The 20,689-nt window shown below is 35.8% G+C and overlaps 1 protein-coding gene across 1 annotated transcript; it reads left to right on the plus strand.

Moving 5' to 3' along the window:
• Window positions 1–1,823: 1,823 nt before the first annotated feature.
• On the plus strand, window positions 1,824–19,693 carry LOC146163751 (ovochymase-like). The gene is made up of 26 exons (XM_083382931.1): window positions 1,824–1,909; window positions 3,796–3,923; window positions 4,236–4,325; window positions 4,501–4,633; window positions 5,275–5,385; window positions 5,845–5,906; window positions 6,261–6,412; window positions 6,941–7,051; window positions 7,593–7,744; window positions 8,130–8,275; window positions 8,854–9,001; window positions 9,339–9,362; window positions 9,432–9,559; window positions 9,636–9,725; window positions 9,891–10,023; window positions 10,297–10,407; window positions 10,492–10,553; window positions 11,673–11,824; window positions 12,568–12,678; window positions 12,893–13,044; window positions 13,734–13,876; window positions 14,366–14,513; window positions 15,174–15,296; window positions 17,826–18,020; window positions 18,429–18,500; window positions 19,107–19,693. Exons 1-26 carry the CDS (start codon window positions 1,855–1,857, stop codon window positions 19,199–19,201), a joined length of 3,027 nt encoding a protein of 1,008 aa, XP_083239057.1. The 5' UTR covers window positions 1,824–1,854; the 3' UTR covers window positions 19,202–19,693.
• The last annotated feature ends 996 nt before the right edge of the window (window positions 19,694–20,689 follow it).

Genomic DNA, 20,689 nt, shown 5'->3' on the forward strand with positions numbered 1-20,689 from the left:
GTGTAATAAAACTACTTTGAGGGAACGCGATAACATTAAAGTTAATGTATAGCTCAGCGTTTTTTAATTGTTTCAAGTCGAAGCGCAGCTGGCGAGCGCAATTTTTTAGGTATACCGGTATTTCTTTAAAATTGTTTGCAAGTTTTCATTACATTGCCGATAATAGAAAAATTAAAAAAAATATATATCCAATATTTGTTAATACTTTTTTCCTTTTTACGCTACGCACTTGGCAGCCTTCCACAGCGCAACAGTGAAGAATCGCTGATCTAGCTGAAAAGGCAGCATCAAAACGTAAACAAACCGGACGTAGAACAAACATTCGCGCGAAGCGCGAAAATTTTTCGCAATTCCGTAGTTCAAATAGTCAAAAAGTATGTGAAATAGACTCGTGTCTAATTTGTCAAAGAGGCGGCGGGCCAGATGAAATACATCGGCGGGCCGGATCCGGCCTATTTTTCGTCTGACGTTATTGAATAATGACGTCATAAAACAGTAACAGTATGACGTCATAGAATGGTGATTGCAAGACGGAAGAAAAAACACTACTCAGAAACAGCCAAATACGTCCTGCAAAAGCGACCACGTGCGTCATCGACAATTCTGTCAGGCGCCACCTGCGAAATCACTGTGTGCAATCGTTAACTTCAGGCAAAGCGCAGTTTTCAAGTTCCATGAACGCAACGAGCGCTAAATTACAAGCACGTCTTTTACCACATGCAATACTAAACGAAGATCGTTTTTTCCGGATGTTATTATGCCACGACTAGCGCAACATCTGCGCCGAGCTGTGTGAAAGTCAGCTAAATTACAAGCTGCGGTTGAGGGGAAATAAGTTGTGTCCATTGCACACTTAGCACGTGGTCTTAGAGTAATTTTGCGTTAACCATCATTACTTAAAAATGGAGACTTTGAAACGCGCACGACAGTCACCATTACACCTTCTTTTTAGAATCTGCTTCAGTTAAACAAATGTCGATGTTACACCAACATCGGATATTAGCGCAGTGACCAAATAGCGAGGAACATACTGCGTATAACTCGACGTTTTTTAGCGAAAAAAAAAGAAAGAAGGTTTGACTTAGCGTTGTCAATTGTCGAATACACACTTGCTAATCAGTCAACCTAAACAAATAATGAAAGAGAAAAACTTGCAGCGTTTACGGTCGACCAAACAAAAGACTAAAAACGGCGTTTTGCGCTCGATTTTGGCTTCGCATTAGATTAAGACGCGTGACCCAATTACTTGAAAAGCACGCCGCTTCGAACAGTTTATTACGATGACAACGAACAAAAAACGATAATAGCACTTACAAAAAGGGGTAAGAACTCTCGCCCCCCTGGATGCGCCACTGGGGGAAATGGATAATGTACAATATTTTCAAACTATATTATTAATACATATTTCACTTATAAATAATACTAATTATCGCATTGAAATTACAGGAGGGGGGCAAGTGCCCTCCCCCCTTGCCCCCGGTGCGGGCGACCATGCTTGTAGCCCTAGTATGATTTAGCTCGTTTTAAGGGAATCGTTGCGCAATTCTGTAAGATTTTCCAAATTTAACATTGTATCTCATGCGGCCCTTTGTAACAAACTTGCCCATTCTGGTTAGAATGTTTAATTAAGGCAATGAGTGGAAAATGATTTTTAAATGTAAAATCATTTTTTCAAATGTAATACCAGCATGTCAATCGCAGTCTTGCGATTTTAGGAAAATTAATTTTTGAAATAAAAATACAATTGATCAGCGTCATTCATCCATTATTTTCTAAAAGATATATATGTGTAGTTTATGGCGAAACCATATTTTATTTTTAGTGGGTAAGCCAGAATAAATTTAGGAGTGCAAAATGGCGACGATTCTGGCATTTCTGACTATTGGATCACAGCTATTGGCAACGCAAGGTAGGGTAATAAAACGCCGGCACTTGTATAAAATGGGTATAAAAATTCATTCTTTTATTTACGGTGAACTAAAAAACATGTTTTAAACCGAAAATTTCACAGTTAATGAACTACGTTCATGAGGGGCTACTTTGAACAGCACTCTAACTTTGAACACTAATTTAAAAAATTCATTGCACCATACATTAAGGTCTGTAAATTACACAATATAAATCGTTTTTTCCTGAAAATTTCCTGAAATAGACTTCAATACCCGCTCTTTCCGAATATTTTAAAACAAGATTTTTATGTTGACAGTAAGGACTTCTCTTTTACTAGAACTGCATCACGACTTTTATCAACATTTGGTACTTTGTAAGTAGTCTGGAAACTTCTAGTTGGATCTCGGAAAGTAAAAGGGGTTTTAATCTATTTTTTTCAGTGAAATGCTAAGAATTGTATTAGCACACGAAAGATAATTCAAAACTGGGTTTATGTTGAGAATACCGTTCATTATCTAAAAATTACTAAAGTGGGTCATCTTTTTATTTTGTTGTGTCTAACTTTGAACAGTGTTCAACGTAGACCCACTTAGTTTTTTGGCGACATCAATACGTGTTTAGTGCTGTTCAAAGTAGCCTATGCGTGTTGTTGTTGCATTAAAGTATCATTGATAAATAATGTCCTACTTTAGAATCGTTATACCTTAGTGGTACTTTCGTTGACCATGCAAATGATATACATACTAAAGTTAAATTTTTTTTTCAACATAAAAATACATCCATTAATTCATCATATTTTATGAACTAGATTATTGATAAGCACTGTAAAACATAGTTCGTGCATACTAACGATTACTTCAATCACGAAACTATGCAGCCTATTCGAGTCAAATATTTTCAACAGCGATGGGGCCGGTTCAGAAAAAGTCTATGTCTTTAGAGAAAGCAAGCAAAATGCACAACATTCCTTTGGGAACGTTGAGCAACAAACATACTGGTACTACCGGCCATCTAACAGTTTTTAGCAAAGTGGAAGAAGATGCGTTCGTTGAACACATCCAAATCGTTGAAAATGGGGTTTTGGACGTGAGAATTATAGAGGGTCAAATTTCCCTTGAAAGGTGATATAAATGGAAGGTGCCAAGGTTTCTACCTTAGCAAAGTATGGTAAAGGTTGGCGATGGCCACACTGTGTCGACGAGGTTGACTATGATTGGGATAAAGTAGCACAACATAGTAGATACCAGCATAAACAAACGCGGATTTTTCGGACTTCCTGATCCTAAATGAGTGGGGCCCTAAATATTGTGTTTGCATAAGCAATTGTTTTAGTTGTTCGTTGTTCTTTTAGATGTATAGTTATTGAACTTTTGTTAAATAAAAATATTTATTTTTCTATGAACGCGGTGTCTTTTTGTGTGTGTGTGGGGGGGAGATTTGATTTTTTATAAAGTGCGGCCCTTCTTACTTAAAGGCAATTATTTCACTAAGCCTGTTTTAAATACCCAAGTTTTTTTACTAATAATGCTATGTGAAGTGTTAACTTTGAACAGAGCTTGTCAATTAAGCCCTAAAGTGCTTGTAATACGTAGTGTTCAAAGTTAGAATACCCCTTACATAACTTTGAACACATAGAAATGTGGCGGGAAATCACCCAAAATTAGATATTTTAAACAAGAAAAAAATACCATTTGAAATATCTATAAACAGCCCCAATTTTGACCAAATTTCAGATAATTAGCATAAAAAGTAAAAAAAAAAATACAGAAAAATAACTTCAAAAAGTGTTCAAAGTAGCTATAGGCTATAAGCCAAATAATTTATTTAAATTATATATTTGTGATAGATATAATTTTCAAAAGTTATTACACTGGGATGATCTTAACGTGACCTCCTATTTTTTAGCTGTATTTGATATATGCGCGGAGACAATTCTTAGTGATGCCAGTGGCAACGTTTCTTCGCCTAATTACCCTTCAGATTACGGGAACAATCTCAATTGCTCCGTTAACATTACAACTACGTCGGACAAGGTAGGCTATATCGTTCTTTTTTGTGTTTTTCGCCATCTGGGCAGCTTTATCAGGTAATCGTCTGTGGATAAGACATAATCTTAAGCGAGCAGCGTATCCGTGGTTAACCAGACCAGAAGAACTAGGAAAATTGTGGGTTACGTACATACATTTTTCAAGCTTGAATGGTTTTATTATCTATAGCCGTGGTTCTTTATCTTTTAAGTCCATCGGCTTTCCGTTTAGGTGTTCGATAAATTCTATAGCAACAACAAAGGTAATATTGCAAGTGTTGCAAGTAAAATTTCTCAACGTTGTTTTTATTTTCTGTAGGTCCTCTCGGTAACTTTTGATGCATTTGACATGGAATATCATAATACTTGTTTAAACGATTTTCTTAACGTGTACGATGGCACGAATTTGGTAAGCAATTTGTTTTGTTTCTTGGTAATTTTAGAATTTTAGATAAATTGGATGTACTGAAATAAAACAATAAAAACTATTTTTTCATAAAGCAAAATGCAGTTTTTGTGCATGCTCCGCTAACGATAAATATACATATATACTGTGAGACAAAGTCGTAATTATTAATTTTCAGTACACCGGTAAATCATTTTGTGGGGCGCATCTGCCGCAAAGCTTCGTATCTCACATTTCAAAAGTCGCCTTGACTTTTCGCAGCAATCCAACCACAACAGCGTCTGGATTTCTTGTATCTTGGACCGCAATAGGTTGGTATTGACAAACTAGCGGCTTTTTGAGCTTAATCAAGATTGATAACAGTTGGCCTTGATGTTCTGCTATTATAGTAAACTCAAACGAAACATGCGTCGTGTATACCTAACTATGAATTTGAAACAGTAAATTGTACTGTATATAGATTTGTACCTGGAAAGACCGGATGTCGCACTGGCCAACGACAACGACTCCGTATCAATAGAAAATCGAGTTACCTTGCTAGTCTATTAGTACCACTTGACAAGCAGTCTGATTACAAGTCCGACTGGATTCCATAATTTTTGGCCGCATAAGATTCGCGTTACAAACAACATATACTCCAAAAAGGACCATTTTTCATTGTAATTTTACTATACAAGCAATATTTTACACCAAATAGCGTCACTGGCTAGGTTTTGGAAAACCATTTTATGTCAAAGTTCTTCGGCGATAAGTCGTTGGAATGCAATCGGTATTGCAAGCAAGGCATTAGTCGCATGGAAATAGTAAAAATAGTATCAATTTTTGATATGCTTTAAATGTCAACACCTAGGTTGCCCAAAAACATATTTTACATGCATATAGTTTACTTTTGTCACTTAAGACAATAGGTTTGTATAGTAAGGGCTTGATGTATGTATAACGCTTTTCTTAGACAGATGTGCTGACACCGATTTCACCTGCTGGGACGGCGTTTGTATTCCTGTAAGTCAACATTGTGACGGAACAAAGCAATGTGCTGACGACAGCGACGAAATAGAGTGCGGTAAGTTATGTTATGAGTCTTATGACTTAAACATAACAAATGTAACACAATGCCACATTGCGCAAAACTGAAAATAATTTGACCAGGCCACTAATGCTTAGTTGTTTTTACCTGGGGCAACATTTAGTTTCCTGGTAATAAATACCCCTTTATTGTTTCTTTAATGTCATATTATAAAGTAATTCTAATTTTTATCAGTTTTATACAAACCATGTTTTCTGCATACAAGCTGTCAAATAAGTTGTATTCATAAATCTTAATAAGAATGATGTGCTCTAGTTAAACTTGTTTTATTAATAGATAAACTATAAGCCTTTAAGGTTCCACTAGCCCCAGTTAATGAACCACCCGACTAGAAAAGATTATTAACAGAAGCGTTTGCGCTAATTAATACGTAACATTATTTTATAGATGATATTAATACAGGTAACGAAAATAAGCGTTACTTTTTTATCATAGCTCAAACTGCTTCGAGCAACTCAGATTGCGGAAAACTGGCTGTTGCTCCATCGTTTTTATGGGTAAGCTTTATTTAATGGCTTTAACATGGCAATATTTGATTCGGCTTATTACAAGATTATTATAGGCCTAAGTGTCATCCTTACCATTTATTTTAAATGGCATTGTACCATTTTTAAGAGGTCATATTATACATCCTAACTCTTTTTCTCGTGTGTAGACTATACTACATCAAAAGCCAGCACACCGACACTTAATTAGCAAATTCTTGTTCTTGAATATCTCAGACAAAAAAACTTCAGATTTTAGCTTGTAACCCAATATCTTCTTTATTGTATCGCCGTAATAATACTTATAAGTGCTGTAAGTATTACGTTTTGGCGATATTCTCCTGATAAAATAATTTTACATTGTAGGACAACAGAATTGTGGGCGGACAAAACGCGCAAGCCGGTTATTGGCCTTGGCAAGTTCGTCTTACAATCACGATAGATGGTAGCACCTACCATTGTGGTGGTTCAATCATCAGTGACTTATGGATTGCGACAGCAGCCCATTGCACTTACGGGTAATTTTAAACGAATACGATTTAAGCTATATTAAAATACCATACAATTCAGGGGCAGCCAACACGTCGATCGCGATCGCGTCGAATATGTGTTACATATGTGTTTGTCTTACAGTAGCTGTCGCACACAAGTGGAATTTAAATGACCAATTGTTGTCAAGACAAGCCTAATAAGGCGTTTTTGGTGTAACAAATTAACCTCAATCACTGGTGGAATGCAATTAACGCTCGAAATGTTTTATGAAGGTTTTTGTTACTATTTAGTAAACCAATCGATGGCGAGTTTCTAAAAATTATTTCAGTGGATCTCAATCAAACATAGGTTGGCTACATCTGCCCCTGCATACATCAATGTTCATAAATACTATCGTTTCAAAAGTAATTTGGAAATTTCCAACAATGGAAATTTCGTTTCTTGAATATACAGTATACTATACACCCACTGCATTGATAAGCATATATTACATTTGAGATGAAGCTTAATGAGAACAACACACTATAAACATACTTGAATTTGTTTAATTTTAGGGCAACCTCAGTTCTCGTGACAGCAGGAACAATCGACGTCTCTGACACAAGCAATGCCCAGGAAATAAAAGTGTCGCAATCCGGCATTATTAACCAACCAGACTACAACTCGTAAGTTATTTACTTACATGGTTTATAGAGAAAAAAATGTCACAAATGAGACGAAAAACGTAGTAAACGATATCGGCTTAACTATCTATTGCGCTGAGCTAAATGTAATGTTTCGTTGGACAAACTATATGTAGTTATATTTTAGCATATGATAGGGCCTATAGCTTGGTTTTAAGTTATCTGTGTGACCATCATGGCCTTCTTTTCAGGGTTTTTTACCTTTATATTTATCTCTGGAGCCCTTTGTAGATATTAGTAACTTTCTACCTTGACCAGATAGTGACTGTTCCTGTGAATCAGATAATCAATCAACTTCATTGTTGCTCATCACAGAAGTAAGATTTCACGAAAAAATGATGTTGTCTCTATAGTAGGCTACCTTAATCCCCCAGTAAAAAATCCCTTAGCCAAATTGAAAAAAGAAACTTGCTTCAAACACTTTAACAACGAAAACTGAAATGGCATAGAAAATTGCTGTCAAAAAAGTTCAAATTTAAATATAGGGCCTAATATTGCCTAAATACATATTTTTTTTAAACAGTTCTATTTTACTGAATGACGTTGCCTTACTTCGTTTGGATACTGCCATTACGTTTTCTACGACTGTTCGTCCAATCTGCATTCCAACTGACACAGCCGAGTTTGACATCCCAGCTGAAACCGTTTGTATTGCAACTGGTTTTGGGGCTTTAGGTAAGAAGAATTAAGATAACAAATAAAAATGGCTCTAGATTTTATCATTCAAATAAAGCAGTGGAAGATACGTTTGCAAAATGTTTGACCCATCATACCATCCGTTTTAGCGTGTAGTAGAGTGTGGATACTATCTGCTTTAAATGACTGTTTATATTAGAGCAAATAGGTAATATAAAGAATGATAATTTTTGTTATTGTAAGAAGCAAAAAACATCCGCATCGCAAACTAAATTTAAAATAACCTGCAAGTTGGATAGGCTACAATAAATAAGTTGTGCTTACTGTTGATTACAACAATAATCATAAACGCGTGGTTTTGTATTGCTGGATAACTATATATTTATTTTGTATAACATATGTTTTAAACTTATTAACTCTTTAGGTTTTGAAAACTCCATGTCCAGCTCGCTGCAGCAAGTCCGCCTGCCTATTGTCAATCAAACCAGCTGCAAAACCGCCTACCCTCACTTGGTGGGCAGCAACATTTGCGCCGGAAACTTGGCCAAAGGTGGCGTCGACACTTGCCAGGTATTTCAATTATCGCACATTACAACATCATATAAAACGCAGGGATAAATAAGCAAATATTGGACTGACAGGTATACCAGAAATGTACAACGCGTTTCAGTGGTCTATGGTAGGCCTTGGCAAGTACACACAGGGTTTAAAAATAGTATACAATCTAATAAAAAACAAAAAAAAACACGCGAGAATGTCTGAACACGGCCGACAGCTGATGGTGCCAGCAAAATGATGAAGTTCAACTTCAAAACATGTTTTTCACTTGACCATAAAACAATAAAAAAGCAATAAATCATCCGTAAACTGAGTTTCAAATTCTTGAAATGTTATCAAACTTATACGCAATGCTCGTAAACACAGTGAGTTGAATGACTAATTCAACCAATGAGTAAATAACATTGGTCTTTATACATAGGCAATATACACTCTTTTGTTCAGAACTCCATCAATCGACTCCAATTCCATGACACGGTTTGTCGTTCTTTGTTGTAGATAAAATCACGTACTATTATCGCTTGCGGTCTACCTGCAAACACCCGACAATGCCTATAGTTGCCTAGAAACAAGCCTAATATTTGTCGCAGGGGGACTCGGGTGGACCTCTTGTGTGTTTTGTGAACGAGAAAAGTTGGTCTTTGATCGGAATCACGTCTCACGGGTTCGAATGCGCAAGATCCAACAATCCTGGTGTCTACTCTAGGGTGGCAAAGTTCAGCTCATGGATTAGTCAAAGTAAACTTATATACTTTATGCTTGTTTGGAATTCCTTGAATTTAAACGTTTCCTTAAATTAAAACAAATGTGATTTTGCAGTTTAAAATATAGGCCCTGTATGGTTAACCTGTTCCAAATGACCTATTCGGATAAACTCTTTGGAGATACTGATACTGTACATATTTATAAAAATATAATTTTAGATATACCGACACCGTATACCAAGTTTTGACTATATACAATTTATTACAATTGTAAGTAAAAAAATACAATAACATTTTTTTACATTGACGTATTTTATAACGTAAGTTTCATGCTGTTTTAAACAAATAAAAGCGTTACATCTGTTTCGCAGAAATGTCCACCAGCAGAACTACAGGTAAGTGTTATTTTAACAAGTGAAAAATCTTAAAATTACCGAATTTTATTACGTCTTATCAAATTTTAGTTGATTACGATATTTGTACCGCATCCACCATCACTGCTGCAACTGGAACAATTTCGTCTCCAAACTATCCATCAAACTACGCAATTAACCTAAATTGCTGTGTGGACATTACTACGACATCTGATAAGGTAAGAAAAATAATAAAAATCTCAAACACTTTGTTTTCTTGTTACCTGTTACGATTATAAGTGCGTAACTACTAAGGTTCTTGCAATGAGGTTTACCGACTTCGTCTTGGAAAGTCACGACGAGTGTTCCTATGATTCACTCCAAGTCTATGACGGGACCACGCTAGTAAGTTAAATCTAAAAAAAGATTCTATATATATTCAACGAACCATTTCTTTTTACTTTGTTTCGCTTTCACTTATAATTTAAAATTACCTTTTTTGATTCACTTCACAACTGTTAGTCAATTATATTTACACTATACTTCGTAGTTTGCGTATTTAATTTGCAGTACGCAAGCCGGGCGTTTTGTGGGACGTATTCGCCGCGTAATTTTACTTCCCACAACTCGTTGGTAAGGCTACATTTTGTGAGTGATTCGAACGTCATCTCTAAAGGATTCTCGATCAGTTGGACAGCTCAAGGTTCGTAAACCACTTTACAGTAAATTTTATGTTTTGAAAAAGAACATTGCTGTTTACAAGTGTTAGCTTCTAAATATAACTATTTTAAACAATAATTTAAATTTACTGTGTGCAGAAGTTGATTTTTTCATTCATAAATGATGTCAAAGAATAACGAAAACTATAAAGAAAGTCTTACTGTTCTAAACTTATATTTGGTATTCCTGACAATATTTTACGCTTTGCAGGGTAACATAATAATTATCAACAACATTTAATTCGTCACTTTAACAGCCAGATGTGCTGACACCGAGTTCACTTGCTGGAACGGCGTTTGTATTCCAGTCAGCCAGCATTGTGACGGAACAAAGCAATGTACCGACGACAGTGACGAAATAGAATGCGGTTCGTTGTTCGAATTATTTTCACAGAAAGCAGGGCGATTGCTTTTCCGATGCTTGCAATAGTAATGCGTATTTTATTTTACAGTTCAAAGTGCAACGAGCAATGACGTGTGTGGAAAAGTGGCGACTGCTCCCAGTTTCTTGTGGGTAAGTTATTTATAGTCGTGGTCCAAAATAGCAGTGGTGTAATGACTTAAGTCATTGACTTGACTTAAGTGCACTTAAGTGCACTTAAGTCACTGTTTTCATATGACTTGACTTGACTTAAGTCTTTTGACCAAAATGACTTGACTTGATTTAAATCTTTTCGAAAAATGACTTGACTTGGACTTAAGTCATTATGTCAAATAACTTGGAATTAAATTAAGTGTTTTTCATTAAAATTTATTTTAATTTTTGCACATTAAACACTTTAAGTGCTGTATATTGCTGCTTACGATCGGACAATTTTACCAATTTCAATAGTTTAACAATTTACTTTTATGTCAATGACATGACTTGAAATTGACTTGCTCTCATAATGACTTGACTGGGACTTGACTTGGGCAACCGATGACTTGGACTGGGACTTGACTTGTTATTTTCGCAAAAGACTTGACTTGGACTTAAGTTATTTCAAAATGACTTGTTTACAACACTGCAAAATAGTGTAAGATTAGTCTAAAACAGTGGTGCATCACAGGGGAGGAACGACCAGTTATTTCTCTAAGAGGCACAAGCACTACAACAATGTTTGTTTTTTTGAATTTTTTTATGATGTTCGCTACTGTCAGGCTTTCTTCTGTCCTACATGTTTTTCACAAAAACTGAACTTGGAGAACTTTACCTTACTCGCTGTGCTACCTTACAAAAATGAATTGCGTCTCTGAAATTTTTGGCAAAATACTTTTGTAATATCTGATAGAATGCATAAAGCATAGGGCCATTGCAAAGCGGGGGCGAGATAGATATAAATATTAAAACCGGAGTCCTTAAAGCCCAAGTATTTTCCAGTTTGTGACAATCCTTTGAACTTCGAAATCCTTCAAACGTTTACCTGTAGAACCTAAAAGAAATGCAAGAATTGTCACCTGCTTAAACATTTTCAAAGGTTGTGTACTAAAATCCACTCCGGTCGTACCGGTTTAAACTTCTTTTTACACACTGTCAAACAATTTTCCAGATCTGACGTCACACTTTTTGCTATCCTCATTGCCTTTTCACCCTTTTTTTTCTCATTGCCTTTTTTTTTCAATGTGCCAAGGCCTTTCGAAATACTACTTTCAGGATCACAGGATTGTCGGTGGTCAGAATGCACAAGCGGGCGCCTGGCCTTGGCAAGTGCGACTTTCTGTTTCAAAAGGCGGAAGCACCTATTTGTGTGGTGGCTCGATCATTAACAGCCAGTGGGTGGCGACAGCGGCGCATTGTACGCATCGGTGAGTGCTATCTGGTATTTTAAAACGGTATAAATATATCCATAAGTAGCCTACTAATACCGCTATTGATGATCGTCAGTAAAAAATGGCACAGTGTTGTTTGTAGGACTTAAGGCCATGACTTGACTTGACTTAAATCGTTACGGTAAAATGGCTTAACTTGGATTTAGCAGTCAAATGAATTTGTTTGAAATACATTTTATTATGTAAATAACCTATTTATCTCAACTTTTGCACGTAAACCGATTACCACGTTTCTAAATGTTATTTTTTTGTTTTTTTTAGATTGAGTTAAGGCTCTTAGTCGCACAATTTTCCAAATTTAAAGGTTTTGTTGTATACTTTTATATCAGTGATTTGACTTGCTCTAATACTGACTTGACTGGGACTTGACTTGGTCAACTGATGACTTGGACCCGGGTTGGACTTAATTTTTTGAAAGACTTGATTTGGACTTAAGTTATTTCACAAATCACTTGACTTGGACTCAAGTATTTTAAAATGACTTGTTTTCAGCACTAAACGAGGGTGACATTTATTGGGATTTATCTGTTCCAACATTTTTCTTAAAAACCTTTGGTTAGCAAAATAAGTAATAAAAAGGTAGGCTATTAACTTGAAGTTCAACGGATCATTGATACTTACCTTGTGTACCGTGGTACACAAGCCTTTTAACTTTATGAAAAACCGCTGACATGTGCGAAACAGTATCCAAATGAAAACATATGAAAAATATTTCGCAGTGCAACCGGTGTTGTCGTGGAGGCAGGCATAATCTACACCTCGCAAATATCGGGGGTCCAGGAAATTACAGTTGCACAATCCGGCATCTTTAACCATCCGGATTATGTGAGGTAAAACAATAATTGAGGAGTCCTTATTATTACTATTACCAGGAAATTATTGTATTTTGCTTTTTAAACATACACTGTGCATATGTGGCAAAACAGTAATGTTTTTACTTTTAAAAAATACTTTATTTAACCAGTGTAATGACAAAGTGTCAGCTATACAGGGTTGAGTCATGTGGTTCGAAACACGAATGTGTATAGCATTTTTACGTTTCAGCACTTCCAATGACGACGACGTAGCCTTGTTGCGCCTTGACACGCCTTTGAATTTTTCCGAAAGTGTCAGGCCTGTATGCTTACCTACAGACACTACAGAATTCGACATTCCAACCGGAACAATTTGCGTCGCAACTGGGTTTGGTGCTCTTGGTAAGTATTCTAAGATAGAAATAAAATACTGACAACTTCACACTAATGTCGTATTTATAATAACTAAACATCTCTTAGCCTTCAATATTTCCACAATATAGTTTTCCGGTGTTAAGTTTTAGTATAAAAAACAGTTATGTCTTTCTCTAAAAAAAGCAATCACGTTCAACCACACTTATATCCATCGGTTTAGTTAAATATTACCTGTTAGTGTGCTGTAGGTAGTCGGTTTTGTGGCTTAAACATATAGAATGTGAAAAGCAAGCTTCAGTTCACAGATCTTAAATGGCCATCGGCACATGGCCCACAAAAATATTTTTTTCGGGTAACGCGTGAATCTTGATAACCAAGTTTCAACAATTTAAACAATATAAAGGCAATTTTTCGCCTAGTATTGATAATATCTTTGTTAGCTTTTATATTAAATGTATAGCTTAACACCTATCCAACCTAAAAAATGTAGTGTTTTAAGATTACTTTTTATGACGTACGTTTAAATGTAACCCTTTTGTGAGTTCACGGTATGACGAAACGTTTGACCTCACCTCTAAAAATATGTCCATGCCCCCATAACAAAAATCCTAGATATGATGCGCCTGGCCACGGTAGGCTATACGGGGCGCAAAACGTTTTTCTATTTGGGATCGATAGTCATTAGTCTCAATCGTATATTATGTGATATTTCTCAGCGTACAGCAACTCTGTGAGCACGTACTTGCAACAAGTGCGACTTCCTATTGTCAGTCAAACCAGCTGCCAAGTCGCTTATTCGCAACTACAAACCAGCAACATTTGCGCCGGACATGAAAAGGGTGGTGTGGATAGTTGCCAGGTAAGTCGCAGGTTTATAATGTTGTTTTTGAGTCCGTATCACACTTCGCGCGACTATTATGTGTTTGCAAATATTTTAAATTGACCCTATTGCGATGATGCAACTAAATTAATTGTCATTTTCACTTAAGAGGTGTGCAGTATTTACTGATAAATTCATTTTGGATAACAGTCTTTCTACCATCGTGGCACAAACAGTGTTAATATGTCCATTATTTGTCAAATGCTAACAATATTATATTTTACTTCCCTGCCATTCTTTACACTTCCCAAAAAAATATAATAAAATAAAATCATGCTGTCTATAAATTATTATCTGTACAACAAATTGGATAATGCAATTTATACCGGGTATATTTTGCGAGTAAGAACGTTTTGTTGTTGAATGTAACATTTTTATGGAAGTTGTAAAGTTGTATGGATATTTGAAAGATATGATCATTCTGGCCTCTTGCAAAGACAATCCAATTTATCCTAATCGTTTACTTAGGGAGATTCCGGCGGACCGCTTGTTTGCTTGATCAACGAAAATACTTGGTATTTAATCGGAATTACGTCTTACGGGTTCGAATGCGCAAGACCAAACTTTCCCGGGGTATACGCGAGAGTTTCCAAGTATAACACCTGGATAACGCAAAGTAAGATATAAACTAATATCCTTGTGATTTAAACAAACATCTATGATATGTTTCTTTTATATTTCTTTTTTTATGTTTTCATATAACGTTTTACATTATAAGCTCTATAAGTCTAAAGTGTATACAAGATACATTATTAAATTATATTGGCATGTGGCTCTTTGCCCGATTTTATGGGGCTTTTATGTTGTATTTGCGGTTTTTTGATCTATATTGTCCAATTTGTTTGTTTAATTTCTCGATTATTACAGGCCCTGACTGAGATTCCATCACTTTTTAAGTCTTTATTGCAAAAATGCAGATACTGACGGCATTTATTTAATATATCTACCTGTGAATAACAATTAAAGTTAACTTAGCCTGCTTAATATTGTTAGTGTGCATCAATTACAATAAATCTAGCTGGGCAAAGGTACGTGAGTGAGGAATAAACGAGGACATATTAAATTTATGTCCATATGTAAAGTAAGAAATGCGGCTCTTGGTTTCTTACTTAGTCGGCTGCTCTTAATGAATTATCAGTCCTATTATCGTTAGTAAATTTACACACTTAATTATTTAGCCATATAGGGTTCAAATTAACAAGGGTTGTCATAAAGGCGACTCTGTATGTATTAAAAAAATCCAAAGTCTATTGCAACTGAAATTCTACGAATACAGCAATTGAAGCAAACGGGGGTACATCAACGACGACGACAACTACTACAACCGAAGCTACAACAACTACAATCACAACTGCAACCACAACGACGACAACTACCACCACAACATCAGCGCCGCCAAGTAAACACTTGTTCATTGCAGCCTTTCAATAGTATTGTAGCTTTGGGGCCTGAGGGGCCATGCCCCTCAAAATTTATAAATGTTTTATTCTTAATAATTTGTTTTGCAGCATTTATGAGCAGTACCACACAAACTTGGACAACTAGATTTATTTTAGCTTTTCAAAATTAGATTAGAATTAAAATTAGAGCATTTTAGTTTTTCCAAATTAGATTAAAATTAGAATTAGATCGTTTTGAGTTTTTTCAAATTAGATTAGAATTAGAATTACCGAATTCTCAAAAAATCAAATTTCAACTAGAATTTGAACTAGAATTACATTTAGTTTTTACAACCAATTTAATTTAATCACAATTTATTCTTATAAGAACGTGAATGGCAAATATGTGTGTGTTAATTTGTATGCATTTTTATGCTTTTCAGCCTGTAAAAATTACATACAAGTCGTTCTAACCGGAAAATTTTAATTGAAATTCTGTGTTTGAACTGACAGACTAAAAATGCCGTTGGACAAAGTAGCATTTTTGGTAAAATCCAAATTAGATTAGAACTAGCATAAGAGCGAACAAGCAATTCACAAATTAGATTAGAAGTAAAATTAGCCGCATTTTTTTTAGATTTATCTAGTTGTCCAAGTCTGGTACCACAACAGTCGATCACAGGCATGCCACACCTTCGATTGTCATGCATTGTTACGTCACAAACGATTTAGTAATATAACGTTTGCTATACATTAATGCAGTTTCATTACTTTTAGACAGTTTTTGCTATTTCACTGTTTTTGTAGTATTGCGTTAACACTCAGTCAGTTGCTGCTCGAAATGGTTTGCTAGTATTGTTATTTGTGTTCGTTACGGCAGTATTAATACAATTACAAAAGCTAAACAAAAAATTCCAACTTTTGCCTCCCCAAAAAAAAATTGGGGCATATATATTTTAATACAGCGGTTCTTAACCTATGGGTAAATACCCACATGTGGGTAATTTCAGGATAGCTGGTGGGTAATCAGCTGAACCAGAATATTTATAATTATAGATGTAACAAACAATTTCACAGCTGTAAGTGGTAAAAAATTTGACTACCCAAAAAAGCACAGTGAAGTTTTATCATTTTTAGAATTGTTAAAAAAAAAATGTTTCGCCATAGTGATCATTTTTGTCGCTCGGTTTACGCGTTTTATTTTTATGTGACGCAATAGTAAGATTTTTCTTGTATCCGCTAGCCTAGCTATTTTTTCATAATCAGTTCAGCTACAACTGCTTTATAAGTAAGCTTGATGGCTGCGTTGCTGTTGGTGTTTATTTTTAAAGGTATTCTTAGTGAAATTGTTTGGAGTAGTATAGCTGAGCGCACATTTAGAGTGTTGATACGAGCGAGCTAAGTTTTGTTGAATAACGCTGGTATACATTTTTAGTATGGCAAAATATATGAAATTAGATTTTGGGTAATGGGACTTTGATCTGGAAAGAAATGGGTAATAAGGGAAAAAAGGTTAAGAACCCCTGGTGTAGGCTAATAGAAAATTAAAAATCGCTTGTTCTAAAGGTTTGTAAAATATCTTTCTGAAATGTCTCTGTGGGCCGCACAAAATGTTAACTAAGAATTGTGTTATTTAAATGTTAAGATAACGGTTAATCAGGCGGGCCTCGGATTTTTTTCATCCATATCACTAATTAAAAGTGTAACAAAGCTACTTTGAGAAAACGCGATAACCTTAATAGATTTTTAATTCCGGGCGCACCTGGGGAGCGAAGCGAGCGCGATTTTTTGGGGGTATAGAGGCATTTATTTTAAATTTATTGCTAAGTTTTATTACATTGCTGAAAAAATTCAAAAATTGTTAAGAAATATATGTCTAATATTTTTGAATACGTTTTCCGTTTGTCCGCGACGCACTTGGCAGCCTTCCACGGCGTAACGGTAAAGAAGCGCTGATCTAGATCTAGTCCAAAGACAGAATCAAAACGTAAACAAACTGCAGATAGAAAAAACTTTCGCGTTAAGCGCGAAACATTTTTGCCTGTACTAAGTTAAAATAGTGAAAAAGTATTTGAAATGGACTCGTGTCTAGTTGTTAAAGAAGCGGCGGGCCGAATCCGGCCCGTGGGCCGTAGGTTGGCGACCCCTGCTTTAAATATACAAACATTTTGCCGCGTATAAAATGGTGAAACGCAACAGCAACCAACAACTTTACATAAGAAAGCCATTTATTACGTAACAATGTTCGGGAAACTACTACAAGTTTGCAGTACGGAAGTTGCCATTCAAGGTTAAAAGTTACCTACAGTGCTGTTTGTTACTATTTTTATGTGAACTTTTTTTTTATAAAATTTTGCCATAAGTACATTCATATAACGCTCCCATATGTGCGTTCAACGCTCCCCAAATGAGAAAAAGACCCAAAACGCCCCCTTGTAACTCGCCAACGCCCACAAGGGGGCGGTACCGCCCACGTTGGGATCCCCTGGTTTAACACATAGTCAGTTTATGTATAATAGAGGCATTGTAAAATAATTGTTTTGACGTAGCGTTTTATTGTGACGCGGCTCCGACTGTGAGCAACGGAGGATCGGTTACACCAACTTTACCGGCTTCACCTGGCTACGCTGGCAACACGCAGGTAACAGTAGTGTGTGTCAGTGGATTCGTCTCAACAGCTGGTTCCAATACGGCAGAATGTACTGCCACAAATACCTGGACACCAGCGTCGTTGATCTGTACAGGTAACTAATTGCTACATTGCAAGAAAACGTATTAAAGAGAACCTGGATAAATTAAATTTAGACGAAAGATACCCTCGATTGTCCTGTATTGATTTTGCACCTTTAAAATAAAGTTACTTTGAGAAGACGCGTCAAACTTACGTTCGGACTGAAAATCAAAATTATTTTATGCTGGACATAATCGCCGGTTTTATTCTACGCAGTATTTAGGTAAAACCCAACCCAAAATCCAGTTGATTTTAACGCAAGTGAAAATGCGCCCAACGTAGCAATAATTACTCAAAATAAGCGTATTCCTTGCTGTTTGACAAACATTTTGCTAACGCTTGTCTAAGTGCTTTAAAGAATTTTCGATAATATATTACCATTTCAAAAGTACATTTGTTTTACCTATGACAACAACAACAGCAACAACAACAACAACAACAACAACAACAACAACAAAAAGGACAGCTACGCAAAACCCAAACAATACGACTGGTGTGTATATTTACATTGTTTGTTACATTTTTTTTGCATTTGGTGGTGTTGCTTCAGTTACAGAACTACAAAATGTTAGATGTTTGGAAAAACAAACCATTAAGTGATACTTTATTTGCATGTAATTGTAAAGTATTGCCTTACCACTTAACTGCGAATAACGTACTGTGAAAACAAGTTACAGCTATTTCGGTTGTGCATGACACATTGAGAACAACTTTTTTTAAGTCTTTGCTTATTGCCCAAATCCAAAGCACAGATTGTAATTTTTTAACTTGGCGAGCTATGCTATTCAACAAATATAGGGCGTTATAGCTATGTAAATGTTACTTATTTGATTTTGGTTCATTTAGCACCACAGATAGTCAAAAATGTGCACAAAGTATAAATCGTTTTGATCCAAATTTAATTTCTCTTCAGTCACAACTAGCTATAAATTTAAACTTTACCTTCCTTACTAACTCAGTTGAAACTTAATAGTTCACCCTCGCTGGATAGTAAAACAAATCGAGCTGTGAGCGCGATAGAATATATGTTAGCAACGTTTTACCTGTCTATTTTAAGGTACTTTATTATTTATACTAATTCAATAACTTATATTTACAGCAACAGCCAACAACTTGCATGGATATAGCACCCAGATGAACACATTACGTTTGTTTATTGTTTTAACGATAATCTTGATAGTGTTTTTAGACTAAAGAGCATTTGCCGAGTCCTGTAAATTTTTTCCCAAAGTTTTTACTAGTTTTGAAATGCTGTTAGCTAAATTGATCATTTAGTCAGCCATTTTTTGTTTAAGTTAAATGTGTTTGTTGCGTGTTGTAAAAATGCATGTTTAGCCAACACATGCTTGTAAATGGCATGTTTTCTTCTCTTGTCAAAACTGCATTTTATTTTGAGTGATTTTTGTTCAGTGCACATTTAATGTGTGAGTCGTTAATGCATGTTTGTACAGTATACTGTTGAAACAAGTGAACAACACTGAAGATATATAAATGTATAACCTTTTCCTATGTTTTAAACATGACAAAGTCGCATGAAAAACGTGTTTTTGAGTATACTTGTTTTGCTTATCTTAACTGACCAAACCTGCTATGTCATCCGCAGCACCAACGATTGGTAATAGTGCACAAGGTGAGATGCCCAATATATGGCTACACATCTAGTTTAGCATGAGTCGAAATACGAAAAGAAACAACTTTACTAGGGCATGTCAACGTTGTTATAAATATATTATGGTGCAAATGCATCTTGGAAGCATTAACGAGTTATTTGGAAGCATAAAGGCTGGTTCACACTAGGCGCGTTTACGTCTAGCATTAGCGTCTGGCGTCTAACAGCTAACGTCGTCCAGTTCACACATAACGCGTTGCCGGCGATGACGGCAATTTTCCTCGCTTCTAACCGAAAGCGTCAAAGTTAAAATATTTCAACTTTTCCGCAACCGAAAGTGTTTTTTAAAAACGTTTTACCGTAACGCTAGACGCGTCAAGGATGAACCAGCCTTAAGGTGAGATAAATGAGCTTGTGGGAGAATGTGCTATTTTTCCAGTTTCGCAAAAACGCCACCTAATCTAATCGAAAAGTATAGTTAATCACTTTTTTTATTAAATTGTACATTATTGAGTTCAATATTCAATACTTACGAACAGTGGTTGGCCAGCTTAGCAGCTCTGTCCTAGATTATTATCTGATACCGATGCCCGACGCCAATGGGTAGTAGCATATTGGTAACTCCATCAATTACTACAGTACCGTATTACCATTTTAGAATAAAGCGAATTACTTTTATCTTCAGTGCCTTTCACTTATACCGTTTTTTACGCTATTTTTTCAAACTTTTTTGTTATTTACAACAAGCGAACCTGTAGCACCATCTGCGGCGGTAATACAAGTATCGCCTCCTCAAGTAAACAGCTCTCCTGGCGACGATAAAAAACGCCACCTAATCGTATAGAAAAGTATAGTTAATCACTTTGTCAGCAAATTTTACATTACTAAGGTCAGCGTTCAATACGCTGTCCTAGAATATCGGATGCCAATGGTAGACTGCAAGGTAGTATCGGTAGTAGTTCAAATACTAGACTGGCTTCGATGTCGATTCGATAATAAATCGATATAGTTATTTTCAGTTACACTGTTTTCCTTGAAGGACATTTGGCATTGGTCGGATTGCCCATACTTGG

Source organism: Ascidiella aspersa, chromosome 2, assembly GCF_963924565.1.
Source record: "Ascidiella aspersa chromosome 2, kaAscAspe10.2, whole genome shotgun sequence".
Classification (NCBI taxonomy): Eukaryota; Metazoa; Chordata; class Ascidiacea; order Phlebobranchia; family Ascidiidae; genus Ascidiella; species Ascidiella aspersa.